Source organism: Centroberyx gerrardi, chromosome 2 (assembly GCF_048128805.1).
Source record: "Centroberyx gerrardi isolate f3 chromosome 2, fCenGer3.hap1.cur.20231027, whole genome shotgun sequence".
Taxonomy (NCBI): Eukaryota; Metazoa; Chordata; class Actinopteri; order Beryciformes; family Berycidae; genus Centroberyx; species Centroberyx gerrardi.
In genome coordinates, this window is record NC_135998.1 from 20,840,780 (window position 1) to 20,866,995 (window position 26,216).

At 42.4% G+C, this 26,216-nt stretch overlaps 1 protein-coding gene across 1 annotated transcript; it reads right to left on the reverse strand.

Moving 5' to 3' along the window:
- Positions 1-235: 235 nt before the first annotated feature.
- Positions 236-25,740, reverse strand: LOC139909937 (O-acyltransferase like protein-like). The gene is made up of 14 exons (XM_078286115.1): positions 25,674-25,740; positions 24,958-25,091; positions 23,678-23,756; positions 23,436-23,571; positions 14,215-14,390; positions 14,015-14,117; positions 13,735-13,836; positions 13,027-13,192; positions 12,729-12,808; positions 12,443-12,553; positions 2,284-2,407; positions 1,860-2,046; positions 447-589; positions 236-340 (listed from the first exon to the last, which is right to left on the reverse strand). Exons 1-14 carry the CDS (start codon positions 25,738-25,740, stop codon positions 236-238), a joined length of 1,713 nt encoding a protein of 570 aa, XP_078142241.1.
- Positions 25,741-26,216: the final 476 nt, after the last annotated feature.

A 26,216-nucleotide genomic window follows, 5' to 3' on the forward strand; every position in this document is an offset into this window, starting at 1 on the left:
ATGGAGACAGACGAGTCATCAGCGCTGCCCGGGCAACTCTCATTGAAAATGAATTGAAACGAACGGAGACAGACAGACACAACGGATCAGTGTGGCCGTGGCCTTACAGTACCTCACTCTGTTACAGGAAAAGGTAATGGAGTAGTGCATTACTCTGTAGCGCGTTACCCCCAACACTGATTGGGATAAGGGTATTAATAACTGGTCAGGTTCTTGAATGTGTGCTGACTTGTCTCTATCCACTGCTTCCTTTTAGGAGGAGGAAGGGTTTCTCCACCAGCACAGTCAAAACATAGCCCGCCACCAGCGTGACCGCCAAGTGGCCGCTGAACAGGTACATCTAGAGATGAAGAGAGGAGGCATATATCATGTTGAGAAGGCATATGTAAAACACATAAAAATCATGGTAAAATCTAAATGAATGAAATTATATATGAAATGCTCACAAAGTTGATGTCAGTGTAGTGCACTGGGGTCTCCTGTTTGCCATTGTAGTAAGTTATTAACATAGGGTGTACCAGATAGCAGGCAAAACTAATGTTGGAAATCGGAACCCAGAGACCTAGAGACAACAAGCGCTTGATAAAGCCTAGAGAGAGAGAGAGAGAGAGAGAGAGAGAGAGAGAGAGAGAGAGAGAGAGAGAGAGAGAGAGAGAGAGAGAGAGAGAGAGAGAGAGAGAGAGAGAGAGAGAGAGAGAGACATAGAACAAAATGAAGCATATGTGTTTTGGATTTTTGCTTGCATACATGAAAGTCTGTGATTCACATGTCTGTAGACTGTAGTGTGCGGAGAACCTACTAATTGTATTTTACCAGAAGTGGGAAGGGCTTAAACTGAACATGGGTGTGGTTTAGACTGAAAAGTTAAAAATCCCAAATTCTTCATTTTATTTTATTTCCCTTGTAGTCATTGTCATTGCTATTCTTGCGATATTAAAGCATAAACGAATGGCTTTACAATGACCTAACAATCATAATGAAGTATAAAAACAATCAACTTTGTAAGCTGCATTTACAAACAACAACCTAGATGTTATGTAACCATAAACACTGGGTTTTATAAACACAAACAACCATAGCCATAAACAACTGTAAACAGGAAAACAAAATTGTGTCTTGACTTGCATGCAAGTATGAACTGCATGCACTCCCTCCCCCAAGCTGGGGGACACTAAACAGTTCAGTTAAAAAATATTTTTAGAGATGAAAAGCGCAAAGGAAATAGCATACAGTTAGTGTTTATAGTATGTTTTTTCGATCAACTTATTTTTAAAAACTCAATTAAATTTTTTTGTATCTCTGCTTGTTTGCAAATTCATATATAAATAGAAATGAAGAAAAATCAAAAGCTTCGGTGTGAGGAAAAGCCTTTATCTTTGGCTACTATGCCCCTATTCAAACTTCACTCAGTTTCATCTTGTGAAGACCAGTAGTCTGGAGCAATGGGGAAACAAAACATCCCTGCTGTATTGAACAGACTAAGAGGACAGGCAGTCTTCATCCACTCCCAGTCAAACCAACTGCCCCTTACAAAGTCTATCAGCAGACCAGAGAAGCAGACCCCTCTGGGAAAGCAAAAGTGAAAAACTGGCCTCACCGATGCTAAATTAGTAATCAAAATAATAAGAACATTCAGCAGAGCGACCAGTGTTGGGGATAACGTATGGGATAACCCCAACCCTTTCTCGTCTGAGTTCAGTCATTTTCAGTTGAATGTTTTCTCCACAAGTATAGGCATACTATTAAAACATCTGAATAATACTGAAACAAATTGGAAAGAATACATTTGTTTAAACACATTGTTCATGCTTTGCCAAATTTGGTATTCAGATTCGGGAACATCCCTTCTCCAGACTCACCTCCATAGCCCTCCTCACAGGCCAGTATGATCCAGGCTACAGCCAGGGCCCAGAGGGATCTGTGCAGTCCCTGATAGAGGGCATGGGGGACAGATGGATGGGGTGGGACCTCCCGTAGGACGTAGGCCAATCCAACCACCAAAGCCAAGCCTAACATACAGGAGAACCAACCCAGCGCTGCTTGCCACTGTAGCAACAGTCAAGCAGCAGAAGCAGATGAGAGGGATGGCAGTTTAGTGGTTGTGCCGATATTGAGTAGGTTTGGTCTTGAGCAAACATCACAAGCGACCAAAACGCTCAGGTACTATGGATATACTTGTGGGCCCTGCTGTGCATATAATGTGCTAAAGGTTCTAATAAAAGAATAAGCTATGCTAAGCCAATACTGGAAGAAATGTCTGTGATAGAAATCAGAAGTTCTCACCTGATGTTTTATAAGCTGATCTTTCTTTGTTGTCATGTATATTCCCATCAGGATCCCTATCAAGTAAGGCCCATATCTTGAGTAGGGTTTATCATAGTAATATATGAAATAATTCTTGTAGCTTCTGCAAAACAAATACATAAATAACCAAACAGACAAATAAATAAATAAGCAAATATGGATTAATACACGGGCCCAATGGGCACGTGCCCAGGGGCCCACAACAAAGAGAGGCGTGAGAAAACAGCAAAAAGAAAAAAAAAACTTTGAATAGATGTAACAGAACACAATAATTAATTAAAAAAGAACAAGGTCCAAGGTACTCAAGTGGTTTGGTTATTAAAAAAACCTTCATTAAGTTGGGCTAAAACAATAACATAGCTGGTGACCTACATGCGCTAGTGGAAGGTACTAGAGACATCCAAGCAGCGCTCCTTTTCTTCTTTTGTTCACTAGTACACAATAAATATTTGGAATTGAATAAAGAATATGTATTGTTCTGTGGTGAGGGGAAAGCATGGTTTTGAAGTTGCCAATCAAAGAACTAGGTGTAGACGATAATGTTTTCAATGGCAGGTAGCAAGTGTTGGGCCAGGCCATGTGGTCAAACAAAGGAAACGCCTACATGTAAGATTGAAAGCCTAAAACACCGGCCTAACAAGGGAATCAGAAACCTGAACTCTAGCCCACCCGCTGGGCTGGGACCTTAAACAAAGGAAAGCAGCGCCAAAATTCCAACAGGCCCTGAAGTTCACACCTAGGTGCGAACTGGCTGAAACCCAACCTCTGGTCTCTCATTGGACGAGACTCGGGAGAACCCCGGGATGTCCCCATGACGTCACCAAGAGTATAAATTCCAGAGATACCTTTCCTCATCGCCCCTTATTGCGACCCCGTTGCTGAACAAGGTGGTACCTGAAACGTTCGAACTATTCTTTTGTTTAGCCGAGGCGCAGTCTTCAACTCGCGGGACGAGACCAGACTGTTTAGTGTTAACCATAACACTGTTGGATCCAGAAGGATTAGATTAGCTGTTTGTGCATCCGGCATTCTAACTCCTTACACGCACTGCCGTGGGTAGCAGACCTGCAGAAGTGGACTGGAAGAGAATACAGCTAAGGACACTCCTTCCCTCCAAGAAGACAACGTAAGGATACGTTTCTTCAACCAAGTCGACTCCTGGCCGACATCTTCGCTGCCTACGAGGAAAGCCAGCTGGCCGTTGTTCCGTGCACGGAGAGATAACGGTCCCGCAGATATCCTGGGAAAACCCCCGGATCGATAAAACGGACTCCACCACACACCAATCACTCGAGAGTGACTCCCAAGTAAGAGGCTTTGGTTCTGGGCAGAGACTAGAATAGGTGTGTTGAATAAGCTTACTGATCAGAAGCTGTATTTGTGCGTATTGGGAAGCGCATCGGACCGCTGCGTCCATATTATGCTGTATGAATAATACCTCAATCATTATGCTTGCTGCTTAATTTGATTGTGTTAATGTGAAGCTGATTTGTGTTCAATTGCATGCCGCTGAGCTTGCATCCATGTTAGTAGCCACCGTATAAAGCCAATATACTGCCTTTTACCAGTTCAAAGACCAGTAACCCGGCGTACTATTTCCAAGTCGTACCCCGAGTTCCTGTGTGGTAAAAGGCTATTGTTGTGTCTCGAGACGGCGAGTAGAACCTCTAGGTTTACCCTGAGTGTTTCTCTCTCTCTCTCTCTCTCTCTCTCTCTCTCTCTCTCTCCCTTACTAACCCACACACACACACACACACCCACATCTCATTACACATTCATTGCTACTTTAGAATTAGATGGTGTTGGTTTAGCTGCCTAACTCCAACTCCATCTTGGTTCCAAAACCCCTTTGTTCAAACTGCGCGGTCACAGCCGCCATCTTGAACTCTCGCGAGACGTCCCACTCACGTGGTCACGTCCGCCATCTTGCTCTCTCTCTGTTTGTGCCTTTATGCTTGTTAGTTAGACTGATAGTTATAGTTGTATAATAAGTTGTTGATTAACTGCAGTGTTATTGATTATTGATTGATATTGCTAAAGTTAAATAAACTCCATTATACTTTTAAAGAGAAGTTGTCTGTGATTCCTTGTGCATATGTGTTGCAATAACTGCTGGTTGTGAGGGCCTGTGTACGAATTCACCCTTCACTGTTCACTCATAAATGTACAGTGGTACTCAACCACTGTCATTTGGGGGTGAACAGCCATTCTGAGACTGTATTGAAGGTTCGGTTATTGGTCCCTGATTCCAGGGTGGTGCCCCGTTTATATTGACTCCCGTCAATAATTTTATGAATATTAATAATTTCACAATTATTAATTATTAATTGCTAATAACCAAACCTGCCCCTATCAAAACCCAACAAATGGTGCCCCGTGTGAGGTCTTCTAATACCAGCATTATTGCAATATCTATGCATAATAATCCAGAATTTTGAATTTTGAAATTTTAAATTTTTTGAAATTTTTATTTTTGGAAATTAACATTTTGTGTGACTTGCCAAGCATATAGCCAGTTGTGGTTTGTGGATTGCTTCAGTGTGTACCAGTGGTTGGTAATTGATAAATTACTTGATAATTATTGAGTTGTCAGATTGAGCTTGAGTTGGACATACTCTAACACTAACATAGCTGTTACTTATCAGAGCTACTGAGGTCACCTCATTAACGTCCTAATAGGATAGACAGCAGAGAGTAACTAGCTTTAACACTTCAGCTTACAAACCACAGGTCTAAAGCCTCTCCCCTGTGCGTTTGTTGGTATCACAGCAACACTCCTTGTCATAACAAAGGAGTGGGCTACTAAACGTGTTGATCAGGAAAGATAACAATGAGTAGCCAAGACCCCTCCGCGTCTTGAGCTGCAGCTCCCTGGGAGGTAGACAATCCAGAACTGCTGGATGTGGTCGCCAGTCTTATTTTCCTCACCCTTGAGGAAAGGAACAACCTCAAGAGCTATACGCTTAGCGAGTGTGAGGATGAGCTAAAGGAGCTCATAGGTTATGTTAACCACCCAACAGCGAGGTCACCCCCGCTCACCAAGCCGGATGTGCTTGGGCGGATAAGCCTCCTCTACCAGCGTAAAATGCAGCTACAGGCTGTAGCATACGAAGAGATGCTTGCCCACCTAAGGCAAAACTACGAGTCCGCGCAGCTGACTAAACATCACCTGCGTCAACAATTAGAAAACGTGGAATCAGAGAACTCTCAGATGAGGAGACACAGTACAGATCTGGTCAAGCAACTCCAGGCTACTGTACGTACATTTGCCGACACCTCTGGTCAGGGAACACCTGTCGCCACCTCTGGTTCCCCAATGGGTTCTCTCCTCGACCTACCTGGTTCAAACCTGTTTAGGAGAAACCCAGACGACCCGGCCGAAACCAGCCGGCTGCGTCAAGAACTTCAGGCCGCTCAAAGAAGAGAGATGGCCCTGACCCAACGGCTTGAAAGTGGCCGACCGAGCAGCCAGGCCACCCACGTCCATCCGGAGACCATGCCCAAGAACCTGAGAGCCCCTGAAAGTGCACTCTCTGAGTTCATCACATGGGATAGCTATAGAGCACCCCCACCGGCAAGCCGCCAGGTGGAGCTAAGCGCCACACCCTCCTGGGACGTACCCCGGCCTAACCTCCGCCGTGCCCCTACGCGCCTCGACCGGACTCCTTCCCCACTGCGAAGGGGGGAGGAACGCACTCAACTCCTGAGTGGACAAAGTGGTTTCGAGCCCTTGCCCACTAGTGAGCCCTACGTGTCACGCAGTTTGCGACTGCGCCGTGATCAAACTCCATCCCCCCCGCGGAGGGAGGAGGAGGAGTACATGCGACTACCGAGTGGTCGAAGGGACTTGGAGTCCCCGACAACCGGTGAGCCTTACGCGTCGCGCCTTTCACACCCACACCGTGACCGAGCTCCCTCCCCACCAAGAAGGGGAAGAGTTAGTCCTCATCGCTATGGCGACCTGAGCGACTCGGGAGCTCCGGATGACTTGGACGGCCGACGGCCGCCCCGAGAACCAGAACCAAAGCCCAGGGCTCTCCCCAGTGCAACCACTCCAAACGTCCCTCATCCACCTTTCTTAACCTTCTTGGGCGACCTTGTCTGCAAGGGACACGCCCGACACATATACACCTCCGTGGAAATAGAAAGGTGTGTAAGCACCCTCGCCTTGCTCGATTCCGGTTCCGAGATCAGCTTGATGTGTTCCAACACCTTTGCGAAGGTCGCCAGAGCGATGTGTTCCCTCGGCAAACCACTCCAAGTCGAGTCCTGCAACGTTAGCATCACCAGCTACACTCAGAACAAGTCGCCCATCACCAAATGCTTGCCGATGCTTATGCCTCTTTCGGAGCCTGATCCTGGCTCCGAGTCTTCTAGGCCGCCCGTGAGCCCACGTCCGCCGCAGGCTGGCAGCCTGAACCTGTTTCACAATCACAGGTCTTTCTTGTGCTCGTTGAAGAACACTAACGCAGCACTGTACAGCCCCCGTGTGGTCGGAGGTGTACACCTCAACGGTCTCACAACCCCGGACGCGCTCCTAGCGCCCTGGTCCGAGAAATCCGCCATCAGTCAGGACCTGCACAACGACCTGTGCCGACCGAACCCTCCGCCAGCCTTCGCACAGCGAAGCCACCGCCTCCTTTCAGCAGAGTCACCACAGACTCTCTGTAAGGCGATTGGAGTATGCGCCCTCTCTATCCAGATTGGGAGAAAACAGGTCGAATGCTTTGTGAGCATGGTTCCTCAGATCTGTCCCCCATTCTTCTTAGGGGCAGACCCTCTTGTCAGATTCGGCGCCCAGCCGGACACAGTCAACCAGGTCCTGTGGTCCCAAGCTGACGCTGTAAGCTATCCCCTGACCGCTGAACCAGAACATATAACATCAGGGCAGACCATTCCCCAGGCGTGTCAAGTTGCCAGCGAGCTTGATGTGACAATCCCCGCGCGAACAGCAGGTGTCCCCATCCGCCTTGTGACTCTTAAAGGGCAGAAGATACCTGGCACACAGGCATTCTTTCAACCTTTGCCCCATTTCTGGGAACTCCACTTGACAGTCTGCGGCACGCCCCTTCTTGAGTTGAACAGTCGTTCAACCTACCTTCTGGTCCAGATCCTGATCAAATCCTACAAGCCGTTCTTACTCCCAGGAGGAGGGGCAGGCTCTACACCTGAAAGGGGGGAGCTGGCTCCACTCCAATAGGAGGAAAACGCACCCCAGTAGGACCACAAGGGGAGTCGCATGCCCCAACTCACTCCGCCGGCATGCACTTACTCCTAACCATATCCCTTCCCCCTGGTAATAATCTTTGGTAAAACCCTGTAGGGTACCATAGTCGCGGTGAACCTCCACTCCGCTCTCCTCAACAACACCTTGCATGCCTTAGAGACTCTGTCAAAAGTTGTCCAGGAAGACATAACCTATGGGTAGTTAGAGATTTGATGCAGGACCTCACTAGGGAAGTAAGCTCCTCAGTCAGCAGTCTGAGTGGTGGAAAAAATTCCATCCTATCTGGTCTCCCTAGACCTTGTTGAACAAATCTTAAAATCAGCTACTACCACTGTTGTGCAACCCTCACAGGTACATCTGGCATATAGTCTTGGCAGTGCAATTTCCTATTTTCATAGGCCCTAGGAACTTCAACGACAATCAACAGTGCCCTTCAGCAGCAGCTTCTGGCTGAAGGGACTAAATTGGTGCAGCTCAGTCTCAAACCGACTGGACTCACTACCACATCCTCCCTAGTGGTTGAATCATCACTGCTATTGTCGCACACTTCATGTATAAATACATCCGGAAGCTACAAGCCAGACTGGACTGTTCGTGTCACCACGATTCGCACACCAGTCTGAGACCATCACACTGGCCAGCTCCAATCCTTTCAAGGAGTAAGCCTACTAACCACTAACCACTTTTCCTTTTTCCTTTTCCTCCCTTTTCTTAGAATTCTTTATAGGGATCAAAAGCAGCAAAGGATTGTGTTGGGGTTAATATATATTGCTTACTTAGGATGTGGATGCCAGTGTTTGATGTGTTTGCTCATTGTAGTTAGAAAAGTAAAAACTCTGCCCAGACCTTGCCTCACTGTCTGCCCAGACACCAGAGCCCTCTGTGAACTTGTGAACTCTATGAACTGTATGGACTGTTCCCATTCTCTCCTATCCTCAGGAACATATGGATTGCGTAACCCTCAGGATTACACCTATATGAACTGTCCGGCCCTTGAGTTGGTCTAAAGACTGCGGCCAGCACCCCACTCTTCAGACCAAAGGGGGGATGTTGGGTCAGGCCATGTGGTCAAACAAAGGAAACGCCTACATGTAAGATTGAAAGCCTAAAACACCGGCCTAACAAGGGAATCAGAAACCTGAACTCTAGCCCACCCGCTGGGCTGGGACCTTAAACAAAGGAAAGCAGCGCCAAAATTCCAACAGACCCTGAAGTTCACACCTAGGTGCGAACTGGCTGAAACCCAACCTCTGGTCTCTCATTGGACGAGACTCGGGAGAACCCCGGGATGTCCCCATGACGTCACCAAGAGTATAAATTCCAGAGATACCTTTCCTCATCACCCCTTATTGCGACCCCGTTGCTGAACAAGGTGGTACCTGAAACGTTCGAACTATTCTTTTGTTTAGCCGAGGCGCAGTCTTCAACTCGCGGGACGAGACCAGACTGTTTAGTGTTAACCATAACACTGTTGGATCCAGAAGGATTAGATTAGCTGTTTGTGCATCCGGCATTCTAACTCCTTACACGCACTGCCGTGGGTAGCAGACCTGCAGAAGTGGACTGGAAGAGAATACAGCTAAGGACACTCCTTCCCTCCAAGAAGACAACGTAAGGATACGTTTCTTCAACCAAGTCGACTCCTGGCCGACATCTTCGCTGCCTACGAGGAAAGCCAGCTGGCCGTTGTTCCGTGCACGGAGAGATAACGGTCCCGCAGATATCCTGGGAAAACCCCCGGATCGATAAGACGGACTCCACCACACACCAATCACTCGAGAGTGACTCCCAAGTAAGAGGCTTTGGTTCTGGGCAGAGACTAGAATAGGTGTGTTGAATAAGCTTACTGATCAGAAGCTGTATTTGTGCGTATTGGGAAGCGCATCGGACCGCCGCGTCCATATTATGCTGTATGAATAATACCTCAATCATTATGCTTGCTGCTTAATTTGATTGTGTTAATGTGAAGCTGATTTGTGTTCAATTGCATGCCGCTGAGCTTGCATCCATGTTAGTAGCCACCGTATGAAGCCAATATACTGCCTTTTACCAGTTCAAAGACCAGTAACCCGGCGTACTATTTCCAAGTCGTACCCCGAGTTCCTGTGTGGTAAAAGGCTATTGTTGTGTCTCGAGACGGCGAGTAGAACCTCTAGGTTTACCCTGAGTGTTTCCCCCTTTCTCTCTCTCTCTCTCTCTCTCTCTCCCTTACTAACCCACACACACACACACACACACACACACACACACACACACCCACATCTCATTACACATTCATTGCTACTTTAGAATTAGATGGTGTTGGTTTAGCTGCCTAACTCCAACTCCATCTTGGTTCCAAAACCCCTTTGTTCAAACTGCGCGGTCACAGCCGCCATCTTGAACTCTCGCGAGACGTCCCACTCACGTGGTCACGTCCGCCATCTTGCTCTCTCTCTCTCTCTCTCACTCACTCACTCACTCACTCACTCACTCACACACACACACACACACACACGCACGCATCCATACGTGCCATATGCTGTTTGTGCCTTTATGCTTGTTAGTTAGACTGATAGTTATAGTTGTATAATAAGTTGTTGATTAACTGCAGTGTTATTGATTATTGATTGATATTGCTAAAGTTAAATAAACTCCATTATACTTTTAAAGAGAAGTTGTCTGTGATTCCTTGTGCATATGTGTTGCAATAACTGCTGGTTGTGAGGGCCTGTGTACGAATTCACCCTTCACTGTTCACTCATAAATGTACAGTGGTACTCAACCACTGTCATTTGGGGGTGAACAGCCATTCTGAGACTGTATTGAAGGTTCGGTTATTGGTCCCTGATTCCAGGGTGGTGCCCCGTTTATATTGACTCCCGTCAATAATTTTATGAATATTAATAATTTCACAATTATTAATTATTAATTGCTAATAACCAAACCTGCCCCTATCAAAGCCCAACACAAGTAAGTGCAAGTGAGCACCAGTGTTGGGGAAAGTTACTTTTGAAACTAACTACTTTCTTTACTTCGTTACTTGCCCTAAATAGTAACTAGTTACATTACTAAGTTAGTCTTCATTAAAAGTAACACGTAGAGTACTTTCACGTTACCCACGTAAAATCATGCTTTTAAGATACGTCTTCTGCTGATGTCATCACTCTTAATGTACAGAAATCATCACTAATCATCACGTTTGGGACAAAGCCTTAAGTAACAATCTACTGCTGTCTAAAGAAAACATCAAGGCAGCTTTCAGTCACCTGGTTCCACAGTAAATACTCAGTGGGGGTTTGGACCAACTGGATGCCTTTCTGCCGTCACTGCATCACAACCGCAGGTGATTTTGACTTTATCAACACTGTGAAACATTGGCTCCGTGTTCCTCTCTATAAAAAAGCCTAATTTGAGAAAAAATATGCTATCGACAGGAGCTATTGACGTTAAAAGGCGCATCAACCGGTGAATATCAAAGCAGACTGCGCTCACAAGCGCTTTCAATTCAAATCTTCAGGTGTGATAGTGAAAGCTAAACTTAGTTAACAATAATGTTCTTCTCATTCTCTTCTGTTATTTCCAAGTTCTGCAGTTTATTGTTGTGTTCATTCTGAAAGCGAGTGGTAACCTACAAGCCTCTGCAGTCTGCTTTTAATAACATCATGTAGCGTACAATACCTTAGTTTTTTTTTTATTTGCACTAACTAAACATTTAACCATTTGAAAGAAAAATAAAAGTAGCGAAATGTAACTTTGAGAAAGTAACTAATAACTGATTACATAAATCGCAAAAACTAACGTGTTAAGTTACTTGTTACCACAAAAAAGTTATCTGATTACTGTAACCCCGTTACCCCCAACACTGGTGAGCACTAAAATCAAATTACTGGTATTAGCCTTAGCTTGCTTGCCTACTTAGCTATGGATCGACATACAAGTGGAGCTACTAAACGCATGTGAATGGACAAGTTTGACAATTTTGGGCCTATATATAATTTGTCTCTTACATACCTGTAATACTTGGACCCGCAGACAATATTGGCTCCCGACTCAGCTTTAGGTTGAAATGGCGAGCTCCTGTTGCTAGCCTCTTGTTGCTAACAAGCAGTTCAAACAGGGTATGGCAAAATATCTCCAAAAAAGCCAGTCTGTGGTATTTTCACAACCCAGAAAGCAGCAGCAATGTACCAATTCCACTCAGTGGATAGTCTACTCCCAAACTCTACCTGGCTCCATGTGCAATTGTTTACAATTTGATCTGACCTTCTGCAAAACTAGACAGTGATGCACTTTCACCCCACATCAGTCTGTGCTGGTGCAGAGAAAAATAGTTCTGTGATTTCCTGATTAGTGAAAGTGTGCATAATGGCAGAACTGTGTCATGAACTCAGAGCTTTTAATTTATTTACTTTGCAACTTTTCTGTTTACTCTCAACTCCCCTGTGGAGCCTACAAATGCCTTTTTTGGAGATATTTTGACATACCCCATTTGAACTTCTTGTTGGCAGCAAGAAGCTAGCAATGGGAGCTTGACGTTTCAACTGACAGCTAACTCGGGAGCCAATGCGAGGCCCACAATCCAGTTTTCCCAATATGTTGCATTGAAAATGCATCATTACGCAATGTGTTTAGAGTGGGTGAATGCTATTGTTTTTGTAATCTTATTACTTTGTGTTGTCACCATCCCCATGATACATTCATTGCATTACCCTAACAGCACTGCTACTATTACCTCTAATAATAATAGTAATAGTAATAATCTTAGCCTAGTAATGCTACTACTATAATAATATATGCAACCACCATACCCACCTACACACACACGCGGGCGGGTGTGTGTGTGTGTGTGTGTAGGGGGGTATTAGGGATCTGAGGAGGTCATGGTCCATCTTTGGCCATTGGTACAAGATCACAATCACTGAGTCTTACAGTAAAGTTGGCTGATGGACAGGAATCTGTAGGAGGGCAGTTACAACAGCAGAGGCCACGCTGGTTATTAGCATTAGGCTTGCTGCCACTGCTGCCAACAACACTCTGTTCCTGAGAGAAAGAAAAACATGCAAGGATAAGACATTACATAACAAGTGTTAGAGCAGATATGGTGTGTAATGACTGTACTGGTGGCCATTATTCTACAATGACATTTGGCCAAGAAAAAAGTTTGATGTAATTAAAGAATAAAGGTAGAACTTATATAAAAGAACTGTTGGCATACCGTCTGAAAAGATAGACCAGCAGAGGAGTAGTGAGATAACACTGGAAGTCTAGAGACAGGTACCATGCCCAAGGAACACACTGGGGAGAAATAGGCACATAATTATGAAGAAATAGGTCAGTTCAGTTTATTTGTTGTTGATATTTTACCTAGAGAAGAGGACAGACATAAAGAGGACATCAGAGGAAAGGAAAGATATGAAAAAATGAGACCAAAGGAGAAGAAGGATGACAAAAAGACTTTCATATACCAAAAGAGAACAGGAGCTGTGTAGAGCAGAATTACTTCCTCAACTCACCATTTTGTGGGCAACATAGAGATTGTTAATCAATAGTATGTTGGCCCACCAGAACGTCTTACAGTCCTCCACCTCGTCCTCAAATGTGAACCCGTAGGCTCCCTGCCGAGCCACAGAGAACACGCTCATGACTAGACACACAATGAACAGATGCAGTGGCTGGACCCTGAATGGAAAGAAAGATACAGACATAGACAGAAAGATAAAGAGAGCATTTTTAATGTACATGGAACACACGTTATATTGGGTCATCATCACTGACCAATGAAATAATATTTTATTTTATGTATGAAGTCCAGAAATGTACTTTATAGGTATTTGAGTTGAAACCACACCAAACCCAGAGGACAGAGTTTCTTTACTGACCACAAAGAGGCCAGAGGAGCAGTTTCTTGTAGGTGTTATTTGTTCTGCAAATTAGTAATGGCTTTGCATGAGGAAAGCAGTTGTTCAAGTTCTTCTTGACAGCAAAGCTAACATTTATTTTAAGTATTTGTTTTCAGTTTTGGGTGAAGACTGTGGTTTGATGGTTCGATGGTTTCCAGGAATTGTAGAAATTAGAGAAGTCTTAGTGCTATTGTGTGGAGTAGCCTGACTGTGATAGTTCATAGATAGATAGATAGATAGATAGATAGATAGATAGATAGATAGAGATTAAATTATGCATTGATTCATAGCTTGACTTGATGAACTGATATATCAATGTACCTTTTCAACCTTTTGAAGAGGAAGCTGGCCACCAAACTGAGACTCATTTTGTCCTCAGCCCTGCGGATGGAGCTCAGCAGAGACCTGGCACTAAGCAGACCCCTATAACACACAACTTGTTCAAGAAACTGCTTAACAATTGGAAATATTGACAACTTAAAACTCACCATAAAAACTCAGTTTTTACATTCACATTACTTAATTAACCAAAATTAATTAACCAAACCAAACCGTTAATTAACCAAACAAAGTTTAAAACTTGGTGTCTTTTCAGTCTCACCCCAGGAGTAGGAAGGTGTCTACAGACACATAAACAGGTCCACTATCGGTAAACAGATGCAGAGGATTGGCTTCAACTGTCTTCTTCCATGTATTGTAATTATCTACAATAGAAATATTGTAGAATTAATTCATGACTGACTAAATGAGTAAGGTGATTGTGTTACTGAGTGTTTTAAGGCAAGCATAGTTCTGTCACACCCAGGTTGGAAAATGCAGGCAAAATTGTGCTGTGACCACTGATGATCCAGAGCAGGCTGAGGGCGCGGATGCCATTCAGGGATGAGTAGCTGGCTCCTGCGATGCTTGAGGAGGTGCTAAGGACACCCTGGCTGGTGGTCTGTAGAGAGAATGCCTGGAGGCACTGGTAACCACAGCTTCGAAGAAAACACAGCGGTGTGGGTCTGGTGCTCTCTACAGTTGAGACAATGAGACAATATTCACTGAGTGCAAGTTCAGAATCTAAGTATGAAGTAAACTTAGAAAGACAGTCAGACAACAAGTACAGATCCTGTACAGGCCCACAGCACGTGTGTTGAATTCCACTAGCTGCAGCCACACTGATCCGTCAGAAAACGGACAGAATTATTGACAGATAGATTTCTGTCCGTTGGGCTGTTTTGGAAAGTCAACATTGTGGAGAGGCAGAAATACAGTAGCCTGGCTTCCCTCATAATGGTGCTACTTCATAGAAACAAGTTAAATTCACTTGAACACATTGTTTTCACTCACACTGGTTTGAAAATAGGAAAGAATGTCTAGTTTCTTCTTTCTCGACATCTTCACAACACAACCTGTCAGCTCCACGGCTCAGATTAAACTGTCTGTGCTTGTCATTTGAGTGTGCATTTGTTTAATGCATGGCCCGGCATCCTGGTTGAGTGGAGTTTTCCATTTTTAAGCACTGTGATTGGCCCGAAGGTCCAAACACCGCCCAGCCGGAAAACTCTGGTCATAAAACGAACCGAGCCAGTACTGCCATACAAAGGCAAACCACAGTAACTACACATTTGGTCAAAATTGAGTTAGGATCATATTTGGGCTCTGTACCATCTTATTTATCTTGTGACAAAGTGTCTGGGCTGAACTAATCACCATTTTAGAGAAAAAGGACTGTCAAATTTGCAGTAACTACAAAATCCATGAGAAAACAAAGGCAGACCACAGTATGTGAAGTTACTGCACTCTGGCTTGGTTTCACCGCGCTCCAGCTGCAGTTACTATGACTTCAAGCTATGCAGTAATGGCGCTATCCAGAGGAAAACTCATGGTGGAACTTGCATTAAAAAACAAATACCCAGATAATGGTAAGAAAGATTCATTCCTCTTGATTGGGGCATTACCACACAACGTGGCTAGCTAACCCAGCTCAAACTTCCCTGCTAGCTATCCTAGCTGGCTAGTTAGCACTAGTTTCAGTCATTTGCAGAAGTCCGCGATCTGTCTTCTAAATGGTTTTTGAAGCGGGGGAAGAGGCAGCTGTCAGCTGGCATGGCTTGAAACCTGTGTCAACGTTTAAGTGATGATTATTATAATGCTGAGAGGAGCAGAAACTACACACATGATGCTGACTGACTGACTGGAAATGCCATGTAACCTATCAAAATATCACTGGCTCACCGTCAGTCTAAATGATGTGAGATGACTGATGAATCCAACCTGCAACTTGACACTGATATTCTCTTCTTTTAGCCCAGCCTACGCAGTAAATGTAGTCAATTTATTTTTATTCAATAATTCTATTTATATTCTGATTGAAAACCTGATTGCTTCATTGATTAATTTTACAGATAGATGGCATTTCTGAATGTATGTGACCATTATGTTATATTTTCTTTTATATTCTGAATAAAATGGAAATATATTATATTATTAATATTTTATATTACCCAGCATCTGCCCCACTCTTCCCCCACATCCCTCCTATATCTTCTTAATGAACTAGCTGTTTCATATTGGCGAAACAATACCTGGATTATTTCAGCTGTACACTTAAAAATATTATATTATATATAAATTAATAAGGTAAACCATTGAATACGGCTGAAATAGGTTTCAAACAATTCCCATGAAACAGATAAAACAAAACAAAAAATAATACAAATACATAGATATTGGTAGTTACTGCACTTTGCCTTTGCATAATCCATACAGTTGCATCAGGTGGTACAAAGGCAAAGTACAGTAACTGCATAGGGGTCATAGGTCAAATTTTTGGTCAGTTTTTATATATACAAAAAATTACTTTATAATAATACAATACTTGAGCACATCATCATCATTATCTACATATAACCTATTTTCCTGGACTTTGGATAAACTTTAAAGTCATTTTTCTCAGTTTCACTGTTTGCGTAGTTACTGCACTTTGGCTTTGTAGGGCTGTGTAGTTTAAGCTTCTAATGTTATTTATTTATTTATTTGCACACTAGAACAAAAGAAGAGAACAATACAGCAAATCAGAGCCAATTGTGCAGGTGAGATGAGGTGAGAAGAAATTGTATATCCCACCTAAATAAGCAGTATGTACAACATTAGTAACAAAACAAGGAAATTACAAAATTTAAAAGCAGCTGAAATTATGGCTTAGTAATAGCCAGCCATGTATGCATTAATACTACAACCGATGCTTCTGCCGGCATCTTGCCAACTGTCTTGTCCTGCTTGCTTGTCTTGCCTCTAGTATGTGTATTTGTCTTGTTCAGTGCATACTATTGTCCGTGCTGATGTGTATGCTATGTGCTCTAGTGTCATATATGTGCTTTTACTGTAGGTGTGTTTGTTCTGTCCGACGCATGCTATAGTCTATGTTATTGTGTCCGCTCTGCTAGTGTCTTGTGTACGCTATGCTTATATGTGCATTTGTTTTGTCTACATGCCATTGTCTGCTAATCTGTCCTTTCTTGTTTTATTGTCTCTCTTGTGTCACTTACTTAGTTCTTTATCTCTGTAACACATGCATTTTAATTGTATCTTATAAATTTTAGGCTGCCTTTTAAACATCTGGTCAGGGACAGCAGATGAAAACTAGCCTTTCTGGCTAACTCTGGCTCATTTACAGTTTGACTGTTGATTGATGTGCATTGTCCCTGGAAAAAAAACAAAAAAACAATAAATGTGACTGCTGGATTAGAGTGGACCTTATTTTATATTTGAAATTTTGGAGAGGTGTTGCTGATTTTAAATTGGACGTATACTTATTCCAAATTTGTGCTCCTCTGTACCGAATTGAAAACTGGCAATGGGACGAACAAAACAAAGGGAGATGAATATTATTGCCGTGTCTAGTGCTGTATGTGTGTACTTGGGAATGAAGACAGAATAGATCTTGGAAGGTTTAGGAAGGAGTGCCGGGTGATGTAGATATTTGTAGATGAAGGAACAAATTACGTAAATGTTGATATTGAAAATGGACAATATATTCAATCTAGCAAAAAGTGGGGCTGGAGGCTCATAGCGGTTAGAGTGAGTAATTAATCTAACACATTTTTTCTGTAAAATTAAAATTCTATAAAGAGAGGTGGGGTATGCAGCGGCCCATACAGTATTGCCATATAACAGATATGGATACATTAAACTGTAATACAGAGTTAGAAGACTGCTGAACCATTGGAGAGATTTTGCGGATGATACCAAGCGATCTTGCCACTTTTCATCAATTTAAGGCACCAAGGAAGTTTGTTGACTGTACCTGTAAGATTTCATGTTCATCGATAATTAATTTAGCAGTAGATCTACAATATTTCCAGTGCCTGAAATGGGCCGGTACTCACCGGTACGGAGTACCGGCACTTCTGATTTTTGTCCACATGAGTACCCTCACTTCTTATTCCGTACCACCGCCTCCTGGTACGCCTTAGTTGAATGAAGAGAGTATCTCTGTATGAAAAAAGTGCGCCATAGACTTGATAGGGCTTAATTTAAGCAGACAGCATCCTACAGACTGAAGGCAGCGCTCCGCTCACACACGGTGAGTCAAACTGCAGCCGAAAACAAAGCTGCATAGATCAAGTGAAGAGGTGTCACTCTGGCCCTAAATTAAATAGCCTCTTGTAATTACGTGTTCTGCAATATTAAAACCATTCTACTGATTTTTTGCCCCGCAAAGGCAGATTGTAAAGAATATAATGGCTTACATTCTGATGCAGGACTTTGTGGGCAAAACGACAATGGAATGATATTGTGTAGAAAAAATAAATCCATTTATATTTTGAGCAGAGTGATGCACGTAAAAAGTTACATAATGCTAGTTTTCTTATATCATGACTGTCAACAACAAAAGGTCAATATTGCTTTGTTGCCACTACCTCCAAAAAGCACAGACAGCTCTGTCCGTCAGTTATATAAAGACAATATTGGCCTCTGTCCATTTGCATCAGTCTTCTGTATGCTTGTCTTTCTCTGATGTAATCTTTCTCTGATATTATTACAGCACTAACCCAGCACATTTTTCTGTGTTGATTTTTTTTAAATGGCAAGGTAGGTTAGGACTAGTTGTTTTGCAGCTAAACTGACTGCAGTCTTGTTTCATTTTCAGTTGGTTTTATTGTAGCATATATGCAATATTATATTTGTATGTAATGAAATGCATACAAAAATACATTTGAAGTGGGATATATTACCAAGATATGCGTATAAATATAAATATGTCCAAGACACATGCGATGCTCATGTCATGCAACTGCTGAATTAGGGTACTGGCACATTTTTTGGTCCAATTCAGGCACTGAATATTTCTTATATTTTCCTGTAAATATAATGAAATTTGATTTCTTCACGTTTAGTGATAATTTGTTGAGTTTAAACCAAGTGGAGATTTTAGTCAGGCCTTCATTTGCCTCACCAATAAGTGAGTTCATGTCTTTGTGCGACAAAATCTAATTTGTATCAGCCGCAGACAAAAGAGGCAATACATTTGGTGATGCAGCAGCTAGGTCATTAATATATATAAGGAATAACAGGGGTCCCAGAATGGAACCTTGTGGGACCCCACATAATATTTGTTCTTTAGTAGATGAATATTCATTTATAGAGACATATTGAACACGATCAAGAACATAATTGGATAACCACCTATATGTGTTGTCACGAAAGCCGTAAAAGTGCAGTTTGTCAAGTAGAATATCATGATTGACAGTATCAAAAGCTTTGGATAGATCTAGAAAAATTCCAATTCATGGTTATTCCAAACTGAATGAATTTTATCAACTAGTTGTAACAGGGCAAGGTCAGTAGAGTGATTCTGGCGAAAACCATACTGGTGATTATACAAGATGTTGTGTTCATTCAAATGGTTGAGCATTCTCTTGTATATCAATCTTTCAAGGACTTTTGAAAAACATGTCAACACAGAGATTGGGCGATAATTATTGAAAGACTGACAGTCACCTGACTTAAACAATGGGATAACCCTTGCTGTTTTAAAATCTTTAGGTATGACACCACTTCCCATCGACTTTGATAAAATATAGGTCAATGGACTCACAATAAAGGAGGAAATTGATTTAATTAGAGCCGGATTAATTTCATCATGACCTGCTGTAGCCGTTTTCAAGGTACCAATTATATCCAATACCTCTCCTTCACTTGGGAGCTCAAAATTTATGAGTGGGGAAACTGAAGTGAGGAACCAACAGTATGACCAATCTTTTCACAGATGAACGGACCAACATTAACGAAAAACTTGAACTCAGACGAGATGTTAGAAGGATCAGCCAAGATCGTATCATCCACTAGGAATTGTGATGGAAAAGATGGGGCCGCTCTTTTTTTGTTCAATAGATGATTAATGACTTTCCATGTTTGTTTTATGTTGTTTGAAGATTCCTTAAATCTAACAGAGAAATTGTTATTTTTGGCTATTCTGAGTAAATGTGTACATTTATTGCTGTACTTCTTATAACTGGCTTCATTCAACGGAGATGGACTAGAAAGAAACTTCTTATATAATTTATGTTTTTTTGCTAGACTCTTTCGCAGACCAGATGTAAACCAAGGTTTTCCGTCACACTTCTTATTATGTGCTTTTACTAAAGGAAAATATTTGGAGAAAACAGACTTGAATATTGATAAAAAAGTAAGATACACTTTTTCCACATCGTCTTTCCTGTAAACCATGTCCCATGAAGTTTGACTAATCAATCTGCCAAAACGGTCCATGTTTGACTTGTTGAATATTCTATGTTTGTTTTCTGCGATGCGGTTTTATTTCCAAAGGATTAAAAATTGGAAAATGATCAGAGATATCTGAGATCAACACCATATTTTGAAGAGGATTGTGTAAGCTACCTTTCTCTCCATTTAAGTCTATCGTGATGTAATCTAGACATGCAATGACCTCCACTCTTAAGCCGCTAGATGTTTTCTATCATTCGCTAAATATATTTACATTTATAACCGGAGATACCTGTGATATTCATGACTGTATTTTATAACACAAAGTGGGCTGGCCCTCTCTATGTTACTGTTCTACAAGCCTAGTCACGCCTCTGGTTAGCACTGACATGGGAGAGACTGCTTGTAGTTTGTGATCTATATACCTGGAATGAATTACAGCAAGACAATTCAGAAATCTGATAAAGAACCTGAATAGCTTGAAATGTGAATGTTTTAATTGATTATTGGGGAATGTTTTGATTGATGATTGTAAATATTATGTGTCTTTGTGTCCATGTTTGTAAACTCAGCACTCTTGAAAAAGAGGAACCCGTCCCTCAATGTGTTCTCTGAGTATTAAATAAAGGTTACATAAAGTGAGATGAAATGCATTCACCCATGCATGCACAGACACACACACACACACACACACACACACACAAAGACCACGCAGTGCACAAACGTTACTTACTATTGTCTTCTTCTGAGTTGCTTTGGCCCATCTCACCCTGCTGTTGGACAGCGTAGCTGTTATTCCCTCCACTAAAGGGGTCATTGGGCATCAATGTCCCATAAAGGTTCGGCCCGGTGTTCAAAGAAGAAGACTCTGCTCTTGGACTGACCTCTCTGTGGCGCTTCCATGCTGTTATGGCCGTAAACAGGGTAGCCGCAAGAGGAATCGCCACCATTACACAACACACAAACCTGAGGGAAAAAAAGTATCTAAGGTAGGTTGTTTTATGTGTACAGATTGGTCTATATTCCATGCACTAGAGCTTAATGAGGCTACTGTTACCATAACCGATTACATGAAATTCTGCGTCAACAGTGTGGTAGCCAAGAAGGATGTCGTCGTCTATCCTAACAATAAACCCTATATTACAAAAGAAAGTAAAGACTGCATAAATAGGAAAAAGCAAGCCTTTAGAAATAAAGACAGGGCAGGACTGTCAGTAGTTCAAAAAGAACTTAAACAACTCCTTACAAATGCAAGGGAACAACACAGGCAAACGATGGAACAGAGCTTTCAAACTTCACACACTTTGGGACACAATGAAATCAGTTACTAATATGAACCCTGCAAAAAAACAAATGATCACCTTGGATGAACAACAAAAATCAAACGAGCTGAATGACTTTTACTTGAGGTTTGATTCACAAAACTTCTCTCATGAGTGTGACAATATGTTGCAGTCTCTGCCAGACACTGATGCCACCTGCTGGCTAGAAGTGGACCCACCTAGTGTTCAGCGTCTTTTCAGTAGGGTGTGCACTAATAAGTCCACAGGCCCAGACGGACTGCCAGCTTTTTTGCTCAAAAGCTGTGCAGAGGAATTGACATCAGCATGGTGTCCCATATTCCAACGGTCCTTAGACACTCACACTGTCCCAGCTTTGTGGAAGAAGTCAATCATCACACCAGTGCCTAAAAAGCCCTGTGCCACAGTGAATAATGATTTTCGTCCTGTAGCTTTGACCTCGATTGTAATGAAATGTTTTGAGAAATTTGTAGTGTCCCTGCTCAAGAAGGGAGTCGAGCCAATGTTAGATACATGTCAATTTGCCTATAAGCATGAGCGCAGCACTGAAGACGCCATCCTCAGCATTTCGCAATTTATTTCCAAGCACCTTGAGAACACAAAAGCCTGCGCTCGAATTTGATTTATTGATTTCAGTTCAGCGTTTAATACTGTGCAACCCTACCTGCTTTTAGAGAAGCTGAAGGACATGAGTGTTAACACTACCCTGATTAGATGGTTTTATTCTTTTTTAACTAATAGGACACAGCAAGTGAAGGTCAATGGGACGCTGTCAGAGATCAAACACAGCAATACAGGGGTCCCACAAGGTTGTGTTGTATCAGCTATACTCTTTACATTGTACACTAATGACTGCAGGAAAGTACACCCCAATAATTATATTATAAAATTTGCTGATGATACTGTGATTTTGAGCCTTCTCCACAAGGACATGGACCCTTCTGTGTACCACGATGAGATAGACATCTTCATCAAGTGGTGTGACACCAACCATCTAATTTTAAATGCCACCAAAACACAGGAGATGGTCTTTGGCCCGAGGCAAGTGACTGACCATGAGCCAGTGGTCATCAAAAACCAGACAATCATTCAGGTGTCCTCGTATAAATACTTAGGTGTCCACATAGACAACCTTCTTTGCTGGAAAATACACATTGATAACCTGTGCAGTAGACTGCAGCAGAGACTTTACTTTCTAAGGTGATTGAGGCTGTATGGAGCGAGCAGCTGATGTTCTAGAGAGCATCATTAGATATGGAATTACAGCATGGTTTGGCAACCTAACAGTCTAACTGAAAAGCAGGCTTGCCAGCATGCACAAAACAGCTATGAAGGTAATAGGGAAGAAAGAATATGAGCCCATACAGAGCCTGTACGAGCAGGCAGTCATGAAACAAGCAACAAAATATCATTGCGGACTCTCAACATCCCCTCTTCTCTGAATACGAACCTCTGCCATCAGGAAGAAGACTCCGTGTGCCAAAGTGCAAATCAAACCGCTTGAAGCTATCGTTTGTTCCAGCCTCCATCAAGCTGCTGAACTCTAATGCTAAATCTTAGTGCAATAGAGCAATGTGCAATAAATACACAAGCACTTTAGCACTTAGCACTTTTGCACTTTAATTCCTACAGTTTCTTTTTAAGCCGTCGTGTTGTCAATGTCAAATGTATAGTCAAATGTCTTTTTTATGTCTTTAAGATGTTTTTATGTGAAGCAACTGTCTAGCATCGTGTCAAACGCTTCTCATGTTTTGTGATGTTTTTTATGTGAAGCAACGGACCGTAGCACTGTGCCCAAGACAAATTTCCCCTCGGGGACAATAAAGTTTACTCTACTCTACTAGGTTAAGATTGGCCAATGTTTTTTTCCTGAGGTGAAGTCCTGCACTTGCTGCACGTGAAAAGAGCCACTTTTCCACTCCAGTCTACAGTGACATGTACATGGACATAGGACAGGAGGAGGTAAAGAAATTAGGCGAGACTATTGAAATTCAATCTTATACTCACAGGCAAATGATAGCTGAGGCGTCTGGGGTGGCGGTGTTGGACAAACAGCTGATCATGATAATTGCTTGACTGGACTGAGGGACCAGGCTGGGAGGAAAAGGAGGAATGAGGGATGTCTGACCCAGCTGAAATCTCTCTGGGAAGCAATGAAACAAGTCAAAGGTATAAGGAAAAATATTGTTCTAATGATATTACAATGGATCAGTTACATCCAATGAAAGAAGATATTGAAATCCACTGACCATGCGCCAGCAGCATTTGCACGTCCTCTTCCCCACAGGAGTCAGGAACACAAATGCCCACAAAGTAGTGGACCATGTCCTGGTAAAAATATAATTATTTCAAACATAAATGTAAACAAAGCTTAAAATATGAACACTAAAAGTGCAGATAAGGAATAAAATGTGCTCCTTATATCATTGTTGTACTTTCTCCGGAAATGTCCCAGCTCAGGCAATTGTGGGTCAGCTGATGGTATAGCTGCCTAAGAACAATGTCACACTGGACAGACTTTCTTTCATCACATATGGTGCCAAGCTAGTGGACATCAGTTGCAGTGGCTCCTGCTCTCCTTTCTACAACTATTCTATTTTTTTATATTTTTTATATACTTACAGCGTGCATAAATGCATTACTGCTGTCTTTTTTGTTTACTTTTTTGGTACGTGTATCACTTTTCTGACCTTACGAACAGACGTGGAAATTATGCTGTTACACTTGGGAATAGCTCATCGCCATGAAGCTGGCAGCTGGTGAAGTCTGAAGAATCTACCATCTGAGCTGTTGGCATGACAGAGAGGGAAGAGTAACAGTATATATGTTACATTGTAGATACACTCAATACCAACTTAATAGATGCACTTATTACCAGGTAGACCCTGTTATTGCCTTCAGAGCAGCCTAAATTCTTTGAGGCATGGATTCAACAAGATGCTGGAAACGCTGGAAACGTCCACCAGCCGCAGTTCGTCCATCAAAAGTTGAGCATCAACATTGGACTATCCAAATAAAGTGAGAATTAGCATTATTGCATATTTTGTTGATGCATAAATGATTTGAAAATCTGTTTGATTTTGTTTATTCAAGAATAACTTAAATTGTCCCTATTTTTTTTTACTGGGGCACAGCAAAATATTACTGGTGCTTGTGCCCCAGTAAATGAATCTAACGACACCCCACTTGCAATTCTCCTTTGACTTCTCTCATCATGCATCTATTCTCTCATCAGTGCATCTATCTAAAGAGACTTTACTCCCACAGGACTGTCGCTGGCTTTATGTGCTTTGTTTATTGCACCATTTTCAGTAAACTCCAGACACTGTAGTGCGCCAAAATGCCAGGTGGGTCACCATTTACGAGATGGTGGAATCAGAAAATCTGGCATTAACAGTCATACCACATTCAAAGTCACTTAAATCACAAGCAGTAACTGAACCTCTCAACCACAGAATTTGAATGGATAGTCAGGTAACAGTCTTTCCCATTCAAATCAACATTCATCTTATCTTAACTGTTTCTTCACCTGCTTGAGGGAAACCCGGCAGTACTGTCCAGAGAAGGTGGGACCTCGGGCAGACTGACACTCCTGCAGTGAGCCGGGCCTGTTGATATTACCCCCATCAACATCGCTGCCTATCTTCCCAATTGCATCGTACACTGAGAATATACACAAAAGCACACACACACACACACACACACACACAACATAGAAGTTAGGCTGCTTCACACATTGTTCATTTGCCAAAGTAGTTAGAGAGGTATTAATGTTGCCAGAAATGTGTTGGACAGACAAGCCTAGTTCACATTACTCATAAAACCGTTTTTATTGTTGCAAGTTTTTCTTTTTTAAAGATTAAAATAAAACAGAAACATTATTCCAAACACCCTCCACAAATAACAACCAGGGAATCTAAGTCACTCTGGATAAGAGTAACACCGAAATGCCTAAAATAATACATGTAATATGTGGTATGATGACTATAATTGCACAAGTATGTAATTTATTCTATGATTCAAGAATTACAAGTAATTTTGTTGAGCCTCCTCGTTAACCCACTTGAACATTTCACAGATTGCACAGGGTGCTACTTGCTGTCATTTAGTTTACAACACTTTAAAGACAAAAATAACAAACTTAAAACCCCCAAACCTGAATTCAAAGTGCAATCTACACAAGTGTTACTCTATCACTAAGCATAAGGAAAGCCCTCTTGAAAAATCAGCTTACTCATCACTTACTTAGAACAGCGTATTGCTTTGGCCTGTCCTGGTTAATCTCCCAGAGGAAGGCCTCAGTATCCTGCATACATCTCTCAGACACATTCAAGGCCTGGGTTCTTCCCAGCACTACACTACACCCTGCAACCAGAACGATGACCACCCAATCCAAGGTCATTTTGTGAAGCAGTGCATCTTTTTAGTGAAACCACCTTTAAATAACATAGGCGGGGACCCGTCATCATCACCAAGGCGGGGTGAAATTCTGCTTCCACAAATTGTCATGGCAAGTCTGGACACCACACCTGTCTTTCTACATCGGGTGGGAGTGGGATTTCGTTAAAAGGTCCCGAGGCTTACAAACAAGATCCAATTTGCACTGTTAATTACAACACCACCTGGGGCCTGGGAGTCACGGACCAGCAGCATATAAAAACTAAACGGACCTATCGATCCCTGTGGGGATATTAGGTCAATGCAACAGCAGAAAGTAAAATGATTCAGCATAGAAAAAGAAAATAGAATAAGCACACAACTAGAATATAAAAATAAGCAATAGAAATA

What these genes read in the sequence shown, in the direction of transcription:
- LOC139909937 (XM_078286115.1), bottom strand. Translation starts at nt 25,740, where the DNA reads ATGCAGGATACTGAGGCCTTCCTCTGGGAGATTAACCAGGACAGGCCA. An exon ending in GCCGGGTTTCCCTCAAGCAG is followed by an intron (nt 23,757 to 24,957) that starts GTGAAGAAACAG and finishes TATTTTTACCAG; the next exon opens with GACATGGTCCACTACTTTGT. An exon ending in GCCTCAGCTATCATTTGCCT is followed by an intron (nt 14,391 to 23,435) that starts GTGAGTATAAGA and finishes TTTTCTTCGAAG; the next exon opens with CTGTGGTTACCAGTGCCTCC.